Source organism: Anabrus simplex, chromosome 6 (genome assembly GCF_040414725.1).
Source record: "Anabrus simplex isolate iqAnaSimp1 chromosome 6, ASM4041472v1, whole genome shotgun sequence".
In the NCBI taxonomy this organism is placed as follows: Eukaryota; Metazoa; Arthropoda; class Insecta; order Orthoptera; family Tettigoniidae; genus Anabrus; species Anabrus simplex.
In genome coordinates, this window is record NC_090270.1 from 248,451,277 (window position 1) to 248,472,378 (window position 21,102).

The 21,102-nt window shown below is 37.6% G+C and overlaps 1 protein-coding gene across 2 annotated transcripts in view; it reads right to left on the bottom strand.

Annotated features, from left to right (window-relative positions):
* The window catches only part of raptor (regulatory associated protein of MTOR complex 1), a 312,753-nt gene that overhangs the window by 99,131 nt on the left and 192,520 nt on the right, over positions 1-21,102 (bottom strand). For both annotated transcript variants that reach the window (XM_067150353.2, XM_067150352.2), the window contains exon 15: positions 7,094-7,282. In XM_067150353.2, coding sequence (XP_067006454.1) covers positions 7,094-7,282 — 189 coding nt within the window. The remainder of the gene's footprint in view (positions 1-7,093; positions 7,283-21,102) is intronic.

Genomic DNA, 21,102 nt, shown 5'->3' on the forward strand with positions numbered 1-21,102 from the left:
CAAAATTGCAGAAATTAATAAAACAAAAGCCTGGAAAGACTGGAAAAGGTCACCTTCTGAAGCCAGCTATAAAACTTTTTCTGACCTTCGCAAACACCATAAACAGCTTCTAAAACTGGATTACCACGACTACATAAACTCTTTACATAAAACAAATTTCATTGTAAAGTCCGTATTGTCGTACATATACTTTAAGGTTAAGTCAATATTCAATCACCTTTACAATACCAAAAGTTTATTGTCTAATTATTTAAACAACATTATTTAAAATAAGATGGGACATGTTTCATTTAACTTGTAGACATCATCAGCCATAAAATATTCAAGAAAAAGCACAAAAAAGACAAGGACAGAATAACACAGTACCCTCAAGAAGAATTTTAATACCAAGTATTACTGTATCATCTCATGTGTATAATTTTAAGTTTGTTCATCATCAACTTTTGAATGTTTGTGCTCGGAACAATCTAGAACAGCCTCACTATTTTAATTGATGTATTCGGCAACTCGATTTATTTCAATGTGTTATTCTGTCCTTGTCTTTTTTGTGCTTTTTCTTGAATATTTTACGGCTGATGACGTCTACAAGTTAGACGAAACATGTCCCGTCTTATTTTAAATAATGTTTAAATAATTAGACAAACTTTTGGTACTGTAAAGGTGGAATATTGACTTAAGCTTAAAGTATACATAAACTCTGCCTGCCTAGAAGTGACAAGTAATAGCAAAAGATTCTGGTCTCTGATAAACTGCAGGAAAAATACAAAACATGTGCCAGATACAGTGATTTGGGGTGATAATTTAGCCAGTGGTAGTAATAGACCAGAAATTTTCAACGATTACTTTGCATCTAATTTTGTTGCACCTGTTCAGTTCCCAGATTTTCCATGTATTGATTCTGTTCTTTCTCATACTCTCAGTAATCTTTCCACCTCTGAGTCAGAAGTCTATTCTTTACTTTCCTCCCTGCCAGAAAATAAACCTACTGGTCTGAATGGTCTCAGTCCTGTCTTCCTTAAGAAGATCGTTGCTTCTTAGCCGGCTACTTTCGTAACGACTGGAAAATCGCTAACATCACTCCGGTTTTTAAAAGTGGAAAGAGGTCTGATGTCGGAAACTATCGCCCGATTTCTATATTACCCACACTGTCACTCATCTGTGAAAAGATTATCCACCAGCGTCTTCTTTCTTTCACACTTCCTTATATATCATCCCAGCAGCATGGTTTTCTTCCTGGTAGCTCCTGCCTAACTAATCTGGCTGTTCTTCTCCATTGTGCAACATCTGCTCTTAATGCCGGTTCTCAGTTTGACGTGTGCTACATTGATATTATTAACGCTTTTGATACCGTAAACCACGCACTTCTTTCCTATAATCTCTCAAAATGTTTTAATATCTATGGTCGCTTCCTAACTCTCCTGCAGAGCTTCCTCAATGCCAGAACTCAGCGTGTGGTACTTGATGGGTTCAGTTCAACTCTTGTAATAGTACATTCTAGCGTCCCACAGGGCAGTGTTTTAGGTCCGCTTCTTTTTGTCTTATTTATTGACGATCTCATTAATACTATATCCCCCATTTCTTGTGAAATTCTACTATTTGCAGATAACTGTAAAATATTCAAACAAATTGATTCCTCATCAGACGTAAACTCCTTACAGAGTGGGCTTAACTCACTCTGAATGGTGCTCCACATGGCGTCTTAAGCCTAATCCTACCAAGTGTTCCTCTATTTCGATCACGCTTCGTAAATCCCCTATTCTTAGTAAATACTCCCTCCTTGGTAACCCGTTCCCAACTCTAACAGAAAAAAATGACTTAGGAGTGTTGTTTGACAGTAAATAGTTATTTGTCCCCCATATACAAAAGATAATCTCACGAGCAATGACACTTCTCGGTTTGTTGTATCGATTTTCTGACATCGCATATATCCACGCCCTCTGAGCCTACCATGTATCTTGCATCCTACCGATTATTGAATTCGCGTCTCCCATTTGGTCTAAACCTTCACCCAGTAATCTGAATCACATTGACCGCGTGCAGTAATTCTTCTGTGCCATTGTTAGAGCCAGAGTATGTGATTGTCGAAACTTGAGCAGTAATCAGATACTAGTTAAACCTTCACCCGTTATCTATTCGCAGAAAAGTAGCCGACCTTAGATTCCTATATAACGCTGTCAATGGTTTATTTCATTCTCCTGAACCTGCATCCTTCTTTTCCTTACATGTTTTTCTTTTCAGTTCTTTATTTATACAGCTGAAGAGGACCACTAAGTGGTCGAAACATGTCCTGTAAGTTTTAATTTTATTCAATTTTGCCTGAGGCATTAATAAAGTATCGATTAGGTGGTTATTTATACTTACTTCTTTACATGTTCCAACTCGCAAAACCAGGATTAATCTGCCACTTCATATTCCGTATTTCCGCCCCTCTCTCAAGAAGTTTATTTATTCGCACACCAACCCTCCTTAACTCTTTATCTTCAGACAGGAACTTGTTTTTCTTCGTATGCCTTCTTTAATCGATTCTTCCTTAACTTAACCTAGTATGTTTTCTTCACATTCCTTTTTTCTCTTCTCATTGCTGTTCCCTCTTTTGTACATAACATAATATTTATTTTTTACTGTACTATACCGTTACTTATGTGTTACGTCTGTATTTATCTTACTGTGCCTAGCTATAAGTTGTTCTCTTCGTTTTATGTTCAATCTTCAGTTTTCCTCATTGTTTCTTTTGCCTTTATGTTTTGTTGTTAATTGTTGTGTCTCTACAGTCATTTGTTATTTTGTTAGTTCTTAATTTTTGTCTATTTTTATCATTAGATGTTTTTCCTTCATTGTTCTTACACTTATTTTTTTAATGTTTGCCTTGTGCTACTCTACTGTACATATATTTTTCATTGCGGAACTCTGTAATTTGGATAAATAAATAAATAAATAAATAAATAAATAAATAAACAAACAAACAAACAAACAAATAAATAAATAAATAAATAAATAAATAAATAAATAAATAAATAAATAAATAAATAAATAAATAAAAATGAATGAATGAATGAATAAATAAATAAATAAATAAATAAATAAATAAATAAATAAATAAATAAATAAATAAATAAATAAATAAATAAATAAATAAATAAATAAATAAATATTTGAAATTTGTAGAACACATTTAAAATGGTAATTTTAAAGGCATGGAAATAATTTTAAAAGGCAACTATGGACTAGAGCTAAATGTTCAGGAAAATATGGAAATATTTCTTGCCCAGAAAAAGGATCCTGAACCATGTTTGAACCATGTGTGCCACTTACTGACATGTGACACTAAGCTGAAAACACTACTCAGTTCGAGTGTAACAGCTGACTCACACTAATAAATGTCCGACCAGTCTTACTATTTTCAGGTATGTTGTATTGTAACAGCTTAATTTAAAGGGAATATGTTACGTCATCATCACCATCATAACCTTCTAAAGGGAAGGCCTTGTCGCTTCAACCATGTCTGACGCCTTCTTCATATCTGTATATTGTTATGTGCCAGCCCGTGGTAGCTCAGTACTTCCAGGGAGGGGCTGGTGACTCACACGAACTGGGATCTCCCAGCCGGCTTGTAGGGTGGGGCCGGCCTTTCCGTGTATTGTTCTCGTCGGCCGGCTTACCTGTGAGTTTCTCGGAGATTCAACGGGAATGTTCTGCCTCTAGTGACATCGTAAAATTTCTTGCTCAAATTACCCGAACTCTAAAAAGGGAGGCTAGCCGCAGACAGTCAGTGAAAGTTGGACGCTGTGGTTGAGTCGATGACACTCAGTGAGTTGGGGTTCGGTGGCTGGGCTGAGAGCGACAGAGGTGTTGGCTGTCACCAGTGTCCCACCGAGGTCTGAACGAGGAGCTATGGTTGTGGTGTCAGAGAGACCAGTGAGCAGGTGGAGACGAACGAATGGAAGACTGTACTGTGTTTTTGTGTATTTCTGTGAACTGAAGCTCAGCGAGGGAAGCCGCTATAGTGAGTGTGAAGGTAAATGGGCCCTTGTTAATGTTCGCTGTTGTGAATATCGTCCTGCTGTTGAATACTGCTGAGCTGTTTAGTTGCTCACTGCATGTGACTCTAAATTACTGGACTATCTGTAGAGTCGAACCAACGAACAGTCATCATGTGTTGTGTAGCCAGTGGCACTGTGTTCAAATCCAGCTGTCTACACACAGCTGCCGCATGAGTTGACTGGAATTGGGGAAGTGAAAGTAAGGATTAGTCGTCCCCAGATAACAATGGGCCGGACCATCTACGGTGCCATAAAGAAGAGGGACTTGCGAATAGACTTGTAATTTGTAAGTGTGGTCATTCATAACTGGTTACTATTGTGTGTGTGCATTTATTATGTCATACTGAAATAAATTAGAATAATGAAAAAGATGGAGTTTTATTCGTAACGATATGAATCATAACCTAGTTCATCGATGGTGTTCTGAATATATGACTTCCTTGGTCATCCTCATATTCTCTTCCCCAGAACTTTACCCTGAAAAATTAACTGGAGAAGAGTGTCATACCCGAGTATGTGACCAATGATCTTCGTTTTCCTTTTCTTGATCATGTTCAATAGATATTGTTTTTCCATTACATTTTTTAAAACAAGGTCACTTGACTTTGTCCCTCTACCTTTTTATGGTCATTCTCCAGAACCATATTTCTAGACTTGCTTCTTCCAGTTTTCTTGTAGTCCAGATTTCCGTACATCAGCACACTCCAAACAAAGGTCTCGACGACTTTGTCTCTAAACTGATGTATTCATTTAGAAACAAATTCTTCTTGCCCTGAAAGACTTGTTCTCTATCACAATCCTTTTCTTGATTTCTAATCGGCATTTATCGTCAGAGTTAATTACACTTCTGAAGTAGAATAATTCCATGACCTGCTAGATGGTTGTACCATTTCATGTTATGACAATGTGAGTTAGTCGTTCATTTCCGTTGCATAATAACACCATAATTTAAAGGGAGTAATATTCAATTAGCATTAAAACAAGTAAAAGGGAACATTTTATTTCTTTCTTTCTTTCCTTCCATACTAAACAGAACTGGTTGCCAATGTTGTTTTATTTGAAGACAATTTATGTGTATATTTTGGAAATTTTAAATGTATGATTATGAAATTTAGTTTTCAAAAACCTATTTGGCTATTTGTTAACTACTGTACGAAGCACGCTCTTTTAAAGTACCATTTTTAAATATGGCTGCAGAAGTGCTTCGGTCATTGTTCAGAACATGCGCGCTCAGCGCGTACATCTGTACCACAAATGCCATTACGGAAACATTTACCTGTATTTACACTTGTGCATATTGAAAATGCCTCTGACAATTAACGATCCAGCCAAGTGTGAAGTATGCACTGTGATTAGTTTTCTAATGCCAAAGACGTGAAAATTGTTGAAATTCATCGGCAGATAGTTAAGTGTATGGAGAACACACTATGAGCGAAGGAATGGTAAGAAAATGGGTTTAGAGCATTTAAAGAAGGCCGTACTAATGTCCACGATGAGAAGTGTAGTGGGCGACCATTTGTCATTACTGAAGACCGTGCAAAAAGTTGACGCAAAGGTTCGAGAAAACACAATTTACGCTTTCATCAATAAGTTATGAGTGGCCTGAAAATTTCAAGGAGTGTTCTTTATGAAATTGCATCAGGATTATCGGAAGTTGTGCTAACGCTGGGTACCAAGGATTCTGACAGAAGTGCACAAAACCAAGTGCATAAGGCAGGGCTTTGACTTTCTCTGAGCAGTACAGTAATAAAGGTGAAGCGTTCTTAAGCCGAATTGTCACTGGTGACGAAACATGGATGGCTTATGTTATGCCGGAATCAAAACAGCAATCCATGGAATGGAGACACTCAACATCACTCAGGAAAGTGAAGTGCAAGCAAACGATTTCAGCTCGCAAACTCATGTGCACTGTGTTTTGGGATACGCAGGGTGTGTTGCTTGTGGATTTTTTGCACCGGGGTGACACAAATGCTGAGACTTATTGTGAGACCCTACATAAACTCCATTATGCAATCCAAAACCAACTGCGTTGGCATGCTCACAAGGGGGATTCTTTTACCTCATGATAACGCGTAATCTCACACGGCTAATCGAATCCGGAACCTCATCACTTCGTTTGGTTGGTAAGAATTTGATCAACCTTTGTATTGTTCTGACCTAGTGCCTAGTGACTACCACTTGTTCCTGCCCTTGAAAAAGCATTCAGGAGGTCAGCGCCATGGCAATAACCAAAAAAATCGGCCGAGCTACAGTGGCTGACACATCAGGCAGCAGATTTCTCTATGAAGATGGAATTCAGAAGCTGGTTTCACGATATGACAAGTGCCTTAATATGCTTGGAACTCATGCTGTGAAGTAGTTTAAGGTATAGGCTTACACGTACAATAAAAAATAAAAAATGTTAAAAAAATTGCATTACATTTTTCTGTAACAAAACTACTCAGACAACTTGCATTATACAATACAATGTATTGTATTGAACAGGCGGATATAAGTCATCTTCAATATAGAACCAAAATGAGAATAGTTACTTGCAACTTGCACTAAACCATCAGGAGAAAGTGTTGTGTTAAAGTCATCTGGTGACATCATTCCTCACATCATGTATCCATGTTCTGTGAGGACTGTGCAGGAGGAATTAGTGAAAAAACAATACAAGGTTCTCGACCATCCACCCTTTCATTTGTTCTGGTCTCTTAGAATTCTGAAGGGCAAACGTTTGTACAATAATGAAGAACTCACGGCTGCATTGTTCGGATAGTTTAAGCAGCAAACATAGCACTTCTCAGTGAATTGTATCCAAGGCATGGTGAAGCAATGGAATGCATGTCTGAATACACAGAGTGATTTCTTTCTTCTAAGATGGAACTGCATTTTTATTCCATAAATACTGTTGTTTTTATCAATAAAGGAGTCCAAGCAGGTTTCAGTTGACCACACCTTAATACTTGTCTACCTCTACATAGTAAAATGCATTCAAAATCATCACTTTGCACTAACCCATTCAAATAAACACACTATCAACACTGGAATTATATGTTAACAGATCTTACCGAGGCTGCATATGGATGAGGACGAAGACACCCGTTTAATGCGGTCCATACTGGTATGGAAGAGATCAGAGGCAGCTGATGCAGCAAGAGCCACTGGAGTCACAGCTCCATCAACACCAAAGGATGGCATCATCTTGAGCCGATCCCTGGATGAGATTCGTCTCATTCCCATTGGAGACATTGTCACATCTACAAATACATAAAGTAATTGGTATAAAGAGGTTAAATCCTCAACAAACAACTGCAGAGCCCAATAGAGATATAGGGGGGAAGAGTTTACTGAGGAAAGGAAGCAAACAGTGTTCCCAAAGTACATTAGAAAACCAAGTAGACAGTCTGAAAGAAAACTCCTACATAAGGTGACACCACAATGTGACAAAGCACTCTGAAAGGGATAAGCAAGGGAGAAAAAAGTTAATATTATTATATATACATTTATTCAGAAAGAATAAACACTTCCCCTATAAGGAGGTTGCCCAGGAGGACAAAGTATACTACACACATTTATGACTACATAAATGATTTCTCAGTATGGATAATGAACCTTTCAAGGTTTTGAGGACCACATTTTTCGTTAACGACTCTCATAGATTGAACCTTGAGCGGAATTCTTCAAAGAACTTAGGAATTGTTCCTCTCGCACCGATCATGGGGCATATAACCTCGATGTTATCCAGTCCGTATTCATGTTGGTAGAAGGGGATAGTTGGTTCGTAGATGCTTTTCATTTCCTCGTGTACTTCACTGGGCTGATCAGCGTGCAATTCAAACCGAACCATAGGATCAATAATATATCCATTGGAGTTATTTTTGAAGGCTATCAAATCAATCCTACGGGTACTACCGTTCTCTGACAATCCGTGAACCCATTCGTGAACTGTGTAACCAGAATCTATGAGCTATGGAACTTTGTATGGGATGGTGTCTAGTAAGTCACAGGGTTTTGCTGTAGGGACAGTATCCCAGACATGAGAAAGGGTTTCTATCTCGTGTGGCAATGCCGACAACTGTTATTGTCCTGGGACCTGCCTGGCATAGCTCGAACGGTTGCGACGTCAGTGGACATCTTTAGAGCATCACGCCAGTCACTGCTAGACAGGCTATCATGGTGTATTATCCAACTGTTCGCTGAAAGGTTTCCTTTAAATAAGATAACACCTTTTCCCTTTTGATGAAGCTGACACCATTTTTGGAATTCCTAATCTCTCAGTAAGTGTCTTATTTTCTTGGAATCCAAGACCATTTTTGGAATTTAACAACTTGACGCAAGGTGAAATGTGCAGGTTTTGTAGGCATTTGTTACTCTCCTCAGAGAGATTCCTACTTCCCAAAATATAAGAGTTGCCATTTATTTGTAGGATAACAAGGGTGCTAATCTGTTGCAAGACAGCTTCCCACTGTGATTGGAAAACTCCTACACCTTTGAACTTCCTGTGCATATATATCATACCGTCAGGTGTGTTGGCAGGAAGCTGGAGGATTTCTTTCAGTGTGCATTTTATCATTTTTATCACTGTCTTTCAGAAATTTAAGAGGAATACAGTTTAGCGCAACTGTCTGAAATGAATAAATCAATGTTAGGCATTTGGAAGAATTTCTGACCGTAAACTTTTGGTCTGCCTGAAGGAGAGGAGATGATGACAGTGACTCCAATTTGAGACATAAAGCCTGCATCATTCTGAGAGTGTCTAAGATAATTCCAGTCCGAAAGTTCACTCCAAGATATCTGATGGACTCATCTTGTGATATCGCGTTTACATCTCCACCGAAGAGAGACATTAGGCAGTGGGTAAGCTGACCTTTAGATATGTTGATAGAGACTGATTTAGACATATTGATATTCAAGCCTATCTCTCTGAATCTTTTCATTGCTGTTTCAGTCAGATCTAGTGCAGAAGCTTTGCTTTACCAACAATAACAGGTCATCAGCGAATCTCAATACTATGAAAGGCTTCAGACATTCTATGAGTGGAAACCTCTATTCTTTAGCCATTGAGTCCTCTGAAAGTTTATTCAGAATATGGTCCGTTGCGATATTATAAAGCACATGTGACAATGGTGAACCTTGCAAAACACCTCTCCTCAGTTTTATGCTCTTAGTTCTTGAGTAGTTGGCTTCAATTTTGGTTGTATTGCCCTCTTGAAGGGAGAGGATTAGCTCGACAAGTTTAGATGGAGCAACAGAATTTTCTAGAGCTCTTCTCAGATGGTCATGGCCAATGTTATCAAGCTTTCTGAATATCGAGGAAGACTATTGTTGCATCAATTTTCTCATTCTTTGCCTTTGCCAGAATCAACTGTAGTAATGAAGTATTAGTTATCGTGCCAGGTGAGGCAGTGAACCCCCTCTGATTATTAGTGAATGTCACGAATTCTCTCAACCGGCAATCTAGAACTCTCTCGATAACCCTACATAAAACTGCACAGATGGAAATGTGCCTCCATTTTGATGCAACTTTCTCATCGCCTAACTTGTAAATCAAGACAGTTCTTGCCCTTGGAAAACATGGAGACACGTGGGACATTATTAACATTCACGTTGCTATTTTAGCAATATCACACACTAAATCATCTTTCACAACCCCATCAACGCATGATCTATCCTGGTGACGTATGAACAGCTATAAATTTCACTGCGAAAATGATCTCTTCCTTCGAGATGTTGAGTTAATAGGTGTCATCCAAAGTGATTCGTTCTGATGTGAACAATGAACTTGGATAATCATTTCATATGCAATCATTACTAGTTGAATAGAAAAGAGAAATGGTTGTCAATATCACAAATAGGAATTTTGCATTGTTTTTCATTATTTCCTAGTACTCTGCGGACTGCTTTTCTTCTCTGATTGTAGTATTGAAATTGTGTTAGTTGATAGGCACAATTTGCTTTTCTTTTTGCCCTATCTCTTTTAGACTGTCTTCCAGGATTTGACAATTTTGCATAATTTCTCTGGATGTGTAAGTTGTTTTTATTTTTCCTCAAGGCATAAAACTTTTTGGCAGGGGGTGTTTAGGTCCAAGAAAGACATCAATTGCTTTTGCAAGATAGTTGGAGAAGTCATTTACCAAATTTGAAAACATGGAATAGCTTTTTCCAGTTTTTCATATCAGTCTTGAATGTGCCCAAGTCTGTGTCATTTGACATAGAGGGAACAGGTGGTACATCGTTCGATACGTCATCTGAGGGAATTTTATCCTTCGTCTGTCAATCGACAATAATTTGTCTTTGGACATCTGGATGCACTTTGCTGATGTGTACGCCCAAACCCCTGGCACCTTGAAAATAATGTCCACAGTTAACTGGGTCGTTTTGTGTCAGATTCTCTAAACCCACAAGTGTGAGGTTAATATATGAATTCTCATCCATAATTATGCCTTGATTAGGAATTGAGAGCATCTGGTTCACTCTTGAGTAATGACCTAAAAAGGTTCAAGGATGAACGATCATTGTAGGAATGTATTATTCCGCGAATAGGTTAGAAGTTATGACACAAATAAGAATTTCTTACAAAATTGTACTAAATTATTTTAATCCTCCTAATCAATACTATGTATTTTACATCCATTTAAGACTAAACTTCACACATAAATACACATGTTTTGACCCAGCATTGGGTCATCCTCAGTAAGACATGTATAAAGTAAAAAACATAGGAACACACAAAATGATATGTTAGTTAAAAAGTTTTTTTTAAAGTATGATGATAATTAAAAAACTGAAATGTTGTACCAATATAAATGGTTTGTTATTGGACATTATAAATTTTCCAGCTAACTCATTCTTGGTTGCCAGCGTTTCGCCCCCGTGTGCTAGGCTGGGTTCATCAGTTGGTACCTAGCACACCTACCAAGACGCTGGCTAGTGCATACCGTGGAGGCCACTGCGTAGGCTAATTGTAGCCACCGGCAGTGCCAATGCACTATGAGAGACTTTGTCTCTCTACCAAAAACTGATGCCTGCTTGGCCATCAGATGATATAGATGTTGATTCCCATAGGGAATATGAAATATTTGTTCCGAATGAGTAAATTTATAATACCAATATAAATGGTCCGTTGTTGGACATCATAAATTTTCCAGCTAACTCATTCCTGGTTGCCAGCATTTCGCCCCCGTGTGCTAGGCTGGGCTCATCAGTTGGTAGCTAGCACACCTACCAAGACGCTGGCTAGTGCATACTGTGGAGTTAGGAATGAGGAATGAGTTAGCTGGAAAATTTATAATGTCCAATAACGGACCATTTATATTGGTATTATAAATTTACTCATTCGGAACAAATATTTCTGATTCCCTATGGGAATCAACATCTATATCATCTGTGAAATGTTGATCTTTAAAACAGTCTTGAGCTGGAGGTCTTTCTGTTTCAATGTTTTTGTTGTCCTTTGGCGTGGTTCAACTGGTATCTGTATAACGTTGGCTTAATTGTTGTTTTCTGATATGGGCTGATATAAATTAGCATCACTGAATTGAATTGTTTAATATTTAGCCTGTAAAATGGATAATACAAATCGAATTAAGGTTGAAAAATGGTAACTAATAGGAACAACATTTGGATTAAGTTATGAAAAACGAAAATTAACTTACGTTACGTGGCCCGCTTGTTTCACCCATGTTCTCTGACTACAGAATCCAGCTCTCTACTGACTTGCTCACACAGTCGAGACGCAAAATGTGTTGCTACATGGAAGAGAAGTGGGGAAATGGGGCGGGGTTTGCGGGAGAATGGGAGTGTGCGGAATAATGGGGGCGGTGACTGAAACAGAGTGTAATGATTGCAAGTTCTTATGTTCCTGGTTTTTACTGCAAATGATCAGAATGAAAGTTTCCCATATTACGTTCTTTTTTTCATTTATCTCATTTATCAATATAAGAACCCAGTCCTCAACTTAAATCAATATAAGAACACAAGAATATTTGTATTGAAAAGGTGGACACAATAATATTAATCTTGAAAGTGTTTTACTTATTGTATCTTCAATACGGAACAAAATGAGATTAGTCACTTCCATTCTCCCGCAAGCCCCGCCCCATTTCTCCACTCCACTTCCTTGTAGCAACAAGTCTTGCGTCTCGACTGCAGGAGCAAGTCAGTCAAGAGCTGGACTCCGAAATCAGAGAACACGGGTGATACAAGTGGGTCACGTAACATAAGTTAATTTTCGTTCTTCATAATTTAATCCAAATGTTGTTCCTGTTAGTCACCATTTTTCAACCTTAATTCAATTTGTATTATCTATTTTACAGACTAAATATCAGACGATTCAACTTCAATAATGCTAATGTATATTAGTCCATGTCGGAACACAACAATTAAGCCAACGTTATACAGATACCAGTTAAACCACGCCAAGGGACAACAAAAACACTGAAAGAGAAAGACCTTCAGCTCAAGACTGCTTTAACAATCAACATTTCACAGTTTTTTAACTTTCATCATGCTTTTAAAAAAACTTTTTAACTAACATTTCATTTTGTATGTTTCTATGTTTTTTAATTCCAGGGATTCTGTGGAATGCAGAGGCGAAAGAAGGTGCAGGCATGAATGGGTGGATAAAGAAAGATCAAATTTTGATTTAAAAACTTTAAAATTAGGAATTGATTTTCTTTCCTTTAATTTTTTTCTTCTCTCTTCTTTTTTTTTTTTCCTTCAAAATTTAAACATTGCTAGGCAATAACAAATGCTCAAGTACAAGTTTAGTTTGTGAGCTCAAAAGACAATCTAGAATAATCAGATAACAATATTACAGGCTGAGCTTGATGCTTGATTTACAACAGTGACAGTGGTATCTGTATGGCTTCAGGCCTAACAGGTCCACAACAGACAATCTTCAATGTCCATATGTTAATGGGAAAGTATTGGAAAAAAGGCAAAGATCTGTTTATGGTTTTTCCTTGACACTGCTCCATTCAATAACTCTTCTAGGAGACTGAGCTCCCAAACTATACTACATTACAAGAGCACCTTTGCTCCACAGAATTACCTAGGAGACTACTCTCCAAACTAACAAGATCCAGGCCTCCTACAGGCACAATCTACATTTGACCAGGAAAACAACAGCCTTCACTGTCTTACATGCTCAACAGTCGAATATATATAGAAAATAAAAGATTAGTAGTTAACTTCAAGTACCCATTCTACATGGCCTTATTGAAAAAAGAAAAGGTTAAGGTTACAGGCCTAAAATCAAAATGTTAGGAGGCGAACTCTTGCACTCCGTAGGAATTCCATGAAATAATTAAAAACCCTATGGGGGCTTACGGTCCAAAGTTACAGAGGCTAAGCCTATACTATGGAGGTGACTAGGTGGAGAAAAATATTTAAGTTACAGAAATTATGAGATAGATTTTAAAGGTTACAAAATCGTAGTCACCTTGACATCAAGTTGAACAGGAATACAAGAGGGTATCCACTCTTTATTCCCCGTTTTAGACTAGAGTCCTCAGACTTACTTGAAATTTACATTTGAGGTTTGAAATTTACATTGAGAAAATGAAAGTTAAATTCCAAAATTGAAACCTTCCACTCAAACTATCTTTCAAAGATTATTACATGGTTAAAGTGAGTCTGTCATTACTCTGAGCTGGTGGACCTCCCGAAGATGGACGAGGCAGCCCCCGCCTCCATTACGAACACACTCTAAACCTCTAGACTGGAACAATCACAAAGACAACATGGCTCACCAGCCTCCAGCTTTTATAGCGGAAGGAAGGTTCCAGAAAACTCTGGGCCAAGGCCCTGACACACCCACAATTCCTATTGGTTAATTTAATAAATATCAGAAAATTTTGATTGGTAGTTAAATAAATGTACAAAATTTCCTATTGGCTACAGTTTTCAGTCGGCGGGAAGAGATAGAAGTGTTGATAACTTTAGAACAACGATAACAATCAATAAACAATTCAGTTTAGGAAACCTTGGCACACAAAATTACTTTAAAAATTAATTGTTCATCCTCGCCCCAGAGGGCAAACCTAAGTTGATAGTAGCGATATCTGTTGATAAATGTTCAAACTATTTCCAAAATGCGTTTCAACGTTTTTATTACAGATGGCCTTCTACAAGGTGCTTCTTTTAAATGCAGCAGGTGGGTGTACCTCCGGTACACGTCTTACTGAGGATGACCCAATGCCGGGTCGAAACATGTCTATTTATGTGTGAAGTTTCGTCTTAATTGGATGTAAAATATATAGTTTTGACTAGGAGGATTAAAATAGTTTTGTACAATTTTGTAAGAAGTTCAATCATCAATATGGATTTAAAATTAGATTCATAGTCTGTAAATAATAATAATAATAATAATAATAATAATAATAATAATAATAATAATAATAATAATAATAATAATAATAATAATAATAATAATAATAATAATAATAACAACAACAACATCCTATATCAAAATTTGAAGAAGTTATACTGTATAATATATCCCAATGGTCACTAATTACAGAATTGACTATTTAGAAACAAGAGAGAGCAGCTAAAAATTATCCTACCACGGGGGGCAATTTTGAATCTTACAGCCTCGATACATAACCTAAACATCATGGCAACAATTGGTTATAACGTAAACAAACAAGCTGGACCACAAATATATCAAAACTGACAAATGATGCTCAAGAACTCAACCAAATTACATTTAATGTAAAAGACGCACTTAAAAAAGAACTTCAAAAACACACATTAATAATATGAAGTCAAACAGAATCATAAAACATCCATAAAATCATAAGCCTCTAACCATATCAAACTTGCCAAGTCACCGCCTTCTCAAGCCTTCAAATAGCTTCAAATAACACAGTTTATGAGGAAATCAGACCAGTATTGAGCACAATTAGAAGCGCATCTCATTTTTTGGGCAACTTATTGGAACACTGGAAACTAGAATTACTGGTAGTAGAAAAATTATGCAATAGCAATACCAGGATTGAATGGATCATAGAAATTAAGAATGATATTAATGAACTACAGGGCAGAAACAGAAGCAGCCCTTAAGAAGATGCCGCAAGGGAAATCCCCAGGAATCAATGAAGTCAGCAGGGACATGATTAAAGCAGCAGGAGTCTAGGGTTTACAGTGGCTACACAGAGTGCTCAATGCAGTTTGGAAAGATGGCAAGATACCCACTGAATGGAGCAATGGTTTCATTACCCCCCTGTTTAAGAAAGGAAATTGCCTAAAATGCTCCAACTACCGGGGAATAACACTCCTTTCTCATGGGCTTAAGATTCTTGAGAAAATCTTAGAGAGCAGATTGAGAGTCATCTTAAAGCCATACTTTGAAGAGGAACAGTATGGCTTCAGGCCTAACAGGTCCACAACAAACTTAATCTTCAGTGTCCGTATGTTAATGGGAAAGTATTGGGAAAAAGGCAAAGATCTCTTTATGCTTTTCCTTGACAATAAGAAGGCTATGACAGCATTGCAAAAGAGAAGATATGGGAATGCCTGAGAAAAAGGAATGTGCCAGAGGGACTGGTGAGGAAAGTTCAGATGCTGTACGAGAACTGTACCAGCTGTGTGCAATTGGGTGATGGACATTCATCCTGGTTCAAGACCAAAAGTGGAGACCAGCAAGGCAGTGCACTATCCCCAGGATGACATAATGAACATCAAGAAAACTTTTGGTGAACTAAATGCAATGGCCTTCGCTGATGATGTTATGATCTGGGGAGAAACTGAGGGAGAAGTACAGTCGAGACTTAATGAATGGCAGATTAGAAAATGACGTCTTAAAGAAGATGAATATTCTTACATGAGTAGTAAAATAACCAGAGTCTATGGTTATTTCTCTGGGTCCCTCCCTATTTCCAAGTTTAATCTTGGCCACGGTTAAGTCCTATGAACAGTGTTCCTGCAACATAAGACATAAAATAGGCCCCAGTATTACAGAGCAAGACAACTGTTTAGCTACAAATAACTTTCCAGAAGTTCCAGGAGTTCAATCTCCAGATAAGCAAACTCAAAACAGTAGTGATGGCAAAAAACAGAGAGGGATGACCAGCAAACATCATGCTAGGAGACCATCCACTAGAAATTATGGAAAGCTTTACATACCTTGGCAGTGTAATATCTCGAGATACACCAATCACAAAGGAGGTGGCAAATAAGAGTGCAGAGGAGCTCTCACTTTTACCAGCAAGTACGAACACTCTTCTGAGATCTCAAAGTACCAACAAAATCAAAGCTGGTGATGTTCAATCAGTACTTCATACCAATTTTAACCTATGGTATTGAAACCTGCACCCTCAACTAAAAACGACTCATCAAGGTTGCAGGCATCCGAGATGAAGTTCCTTAGGTCCACAATTCAAGAAACAAAACTGGACAAGTTAAGGAATGATGTAGTTAGGAAGGAAGCTGGGATTGAGACATCATTGTTAGATTGGGTCAGCATGTCCAGACTGAGGTGCTTTGGGCATGTAATGAGGATGGAGCCAACAAGAACTGTATATGTTAACTTGGAGAGACATGTGGCAGGGAAACGTATGGTTGGAAGACCAAGATCCCACTGGATGGACATCGTAAAGATGGACGTTGCAGATCGGGGAAGGACACTAGAAGATGTCGTTAACAACAGAATATATCTCAATAAGACAGAATGGAAGAGGCTCGCCAACAGTACCTGGGAACTGGAACTGTAAAATGATGATGATGATTAATGAACTACAAGTAATACTAAATGATATCAAGAACAAAACAGACCAACTTAAGATTCTCAATGACTCAAATGTGAGATTACAAACCAAAATTAATAAAAGGGCAAAAGGTACAGTGTTCTCAACTGAAGGATGTCTGCATCTGAGAGGATGAAGAAAGCATAGAAAAGCTAAATTTTCTTAGTATAATTGACTGGAGTGGTGTTATGTTGGCCACAGAGACATACAGATTTAGACTGGCAATGAGCAGCAGGATTCTGAAGCCTCAAATGTGCGGCCACCGCCATCTTACATCACTAAACTATCCAGATGCATTAATATAAAATAGTCGAAACGCGAATACTGGACAGGAAAAGAAATAATTAAATAATTAATATATCAAAATAATAACAATAATACTGATTAATTAGACCTATTAGGTCATTTCTGTTAAAAAAAACACTGGTATATCAATTTACAAATGCTTAAAAATAGCCAACCTCTTATAGACCGATCTATGGTCAAATATGTTTCCATTCAACTCTCTTATAGTATGATTCACACATATTTTCAAGTACAGTGATGAAATTACACTGATAAGGTGATAAACATGCGTGTCTACTGGGTTTAGATCTAAAGCATGTGAGCTTAACCTCAAAACAACTGAGCTGTGACTTCATTAGGTATGTTTCCTTTCATGACCGAGCTTAAACCATTACATGTATTATCTCTGAAATACATCTCAGTAAGTTTGCACACATGAACATCATAGTTAATAGGAACATACAACAGACTACCCCTATACTTGAAAGAAATGAATGGATACGGATTTTCTTTTTGCACAACTACTTCCTTACAACTATCACATTGTAGAGAATTTTTACTTCTTTACTACAAATCCTGAGATATATTCAGTAATATTCTATGATAATACATCTAACACCCATTTCGATTTATGCAAGCTTACTAATCCTTCCACTCTGATTTTAACAGTAATTTTGACATCCTTACAACATACTGCATCTTTATTTTACAAACTGTTTTACATCGCTCCGACACAGATAGGTCTTACGGCAACGATGGGACAGGAAAGGGCCAGGAGTGGAAAGGAATCGGCCGTGGCCTTAATTAAGGTACAGCCCCGGCATTTGCCTGGCATGAAAATGGGAAACCACAGAAGACAATCTTCAGGTCTGCTAACAGTGGTCTGTATCTTTAAAGAATAGAAGAGACCGAGGCCACTATTATTAATATAACCAAACAAAAAACTGCACCTGTAAAGGAGGAATAGTAATAGTAGTGGTAGTAGTAGTAGGGGAAAATCTTTTAAAGACGCCACTCTGTGTGGGAGTTGGATTTCCACCAACTAAAAACCCCTGCCCTCTTCACTCAGCCCATTTTGGAACTGCTTGACAGCATGACATCAGAATGGAGCAATTATATTATTATGCTCTTCCTTTCTCTTCTTTCTCTTTCGTCCCCATAAAGCATGTCACCATTGCCTTTACTGTGTTCCAGGCAAGCGGGCTCTCCAACATGATCTGAACCAGATTCCCTGGCGTGAGTCGTCGGCCAACTTGTTGGCAGGCTTTCCTTCGTTCTTCTTCCCATCGAACACAGTGTGTGTTGTACTGTATACCTTTCAGAACGGTACCAACAACCATCTCCCTGTGTCTTTCCCATCTTCATGGCGTATACGCCAAATCTTCCATGTCCTGTCAGTAGTAGTAGTAGTAGTAGTAGTAGTAGTAGTAGTAGTAGTAGTAGTAGTAGTAGTAGTAGTAGTAGTAGTCCGCACTCCATCAAAAACGGGGCCAACACCAACATATAGAGTGTATATAGGAAGAAAGTGATTTTTGTCTCTTACATCAGGCATCGTCAATCATGAGCGAAATGCCTTCAGAGCCAGTTTGCTCCCCGCTCTCGAGGAGCGAGAGCAGCTCAGTGAGCAAGTAAGGGAAGTGCATGATGTAGTACATACTGCAGGCCAGTGGCGCAAAGGTAGAGCACATTCTTCTGGACAGGTTAGATTGCGACACGATACGCGTGAACTCATGAGAGGTGACACTAGTGTGTTTCCGTCTTTATCCTCACCACACAACGTTCAAATCTAGTCCGTTAATGTTGCATTTACTATGGAAGAGATTTCAGCACAGCATAGGCCATCGATGCCAACAAGTTTCAAACCTTTTTGGGAAAAAGAGTATTTAATAGTTCAAGAAAATAACACAGCAAAATGTGTACTATGTATTAAAATATGGAATCACATTTTTAAAAAACATTAGAAGAATATAAAGAGGTTTTAATGTCGCTATGAGAGCACGTTTCACGACATTCAGGCATTAGAAAAGGATCTGCAGGTGTTCACTATGACCTTCTCTGTAAATGTGCAAACTGTTAGACCAGAACTGCAGCTAGAACTGATTGACTTACAGTGCGATACTCAAATGAAAGATAGGTTTGCAAACACAAACAGTTTGACTGAATTTTATGTTCATTTTCCACAGGAGAGATTTCATACAGTAGAGTGTACACATTTAATGCTCATATTGTAAGTATATTCGGATCAACTTATTTATGTGAACATATGTTTTCATTAATGAAGATTTGTAAATCTAGACTAAACTTGAAATGTGTTTTGCGACTTGCCAGAACGCAAATGATAGTACCAAACATTGATGTAATTCTATCTAAACGAGCCCAAAGGTCCCGTGAAAGAGGAGTACACCAGTTTGTGCGTTTCATTCGTTGTCATAGTCATAAGTGCCATACAAATATTGAAATGTATGCTAATGAGAGTACAAAGAATATGTACAAATCACATAAATAGTATTTTCTTTCAGTTAATTGTGAAAATGTATTTATTCAGGAAATATTGGACACTGCCATATATTTCCTTTGTCAATGAATAATTTTCTTGTCCTGTTATACTCCGTAATCTGTGTCCTGTTCGTTTCATATGATCCATGCTGCAAATTATTATTATTATCATTATCATTATTATTATCATTATCATTATTATTATCATTATCATTATTAAAGCTGTTGTTCATATGGTAACATTTCCGAGCAGCAAGTACAGTACCGCCACGGTATTCAACCCGCCTGTCCGCTGCTCATATATGGATAGGAAAGAAATTCCACCTTATCAATACTGTTTATTGTGTAAATATAGACTTACATCAGTACCAGTTTCGACCCTATTTGGTCATCATCAGCTGACATATCATGGTTTTACATCTTAGTTTGTATTACTTGTCTAAAAAGATGTCATCCATTAGCACATAAGGATGTCTAATCGGGATATGAGTTGAATGTATGTTGTCATTTCATTTGTAAGTTCGTGAAAGTAAAATTGTTTTTGATGTTTAAATATTATTGTAAAAACTTAACCTAAGCTTAAAAACTAATTGTACATACACATTAAACACATTAAAAACACTAAAAACAGTATATAAAACACTTGATGGGTTTAAAAGTTCATGTCTTGCGTATCCTTCTTCATATTTCCATGTTAGAGTCTTGTAATCATATATTTATATGGGTTGATTTTGCACTCGTAAACAATGGTATAGGTTCTTGAGAATGTTCTATTTGACTGAAAGATGTCTTCATGTATGTTTATAATAAAAACACATGTCATTAAATGATCCAATAGTGTGGACTCAGCTGTGAACAAAATCTTGTTCTTAAACGTTTGTAGCAGATGAAGTCTTGGTTTTGTGGATTTGATTGAATTTGGATTTTAGTGGTAACTCCTTCCTTGTCTATATTTGTGTGCCGGTGCTATGGTTCTCTGTGAAAGATAAACTGATGTGAGTGAAGTGTTATGTTTGAAGGAATGCCTACGGATGTGTGCAAAATGAATTTGTACTTACTGCTGTTCTTGTGGTTGGGTGGCGTTCTGTTTGAGAGCTCGCTGCGTACTGCTATGCATTTGTCTTGGGCTTATGTTCGCTGTAGTGAGGGGTATGGATGGAGGGGTAGGGAGAGTGGCTATTGTGGGGGGGAGGGGGGGAGCTGGGCATGTCGTTCAGTGGTTTTTTGGAACGTGCTCTGTGTATTTTGAGGAAATAATTTTTTAGGGCAGGAATAACTTTATTAAAGATGATATTAATTTTTTTTTCTGTAATGTCATTTATATTGTAGTTAGGATTAGCGTATTGGTCCACACTATTGGATCATTTAATGACACATGTTTTTATTATAAGCATACATGAAGACATCTTTCAGTCAAATACAACATTCTCAAGAACCTATAACATTCTTTACGAGCACAAAATCAACCCATATAAATATGTGATTACAAGACTCTAACATGGAAATCTGAAGAAGGATATGCGAGACATGAACTTTTAAACACATCA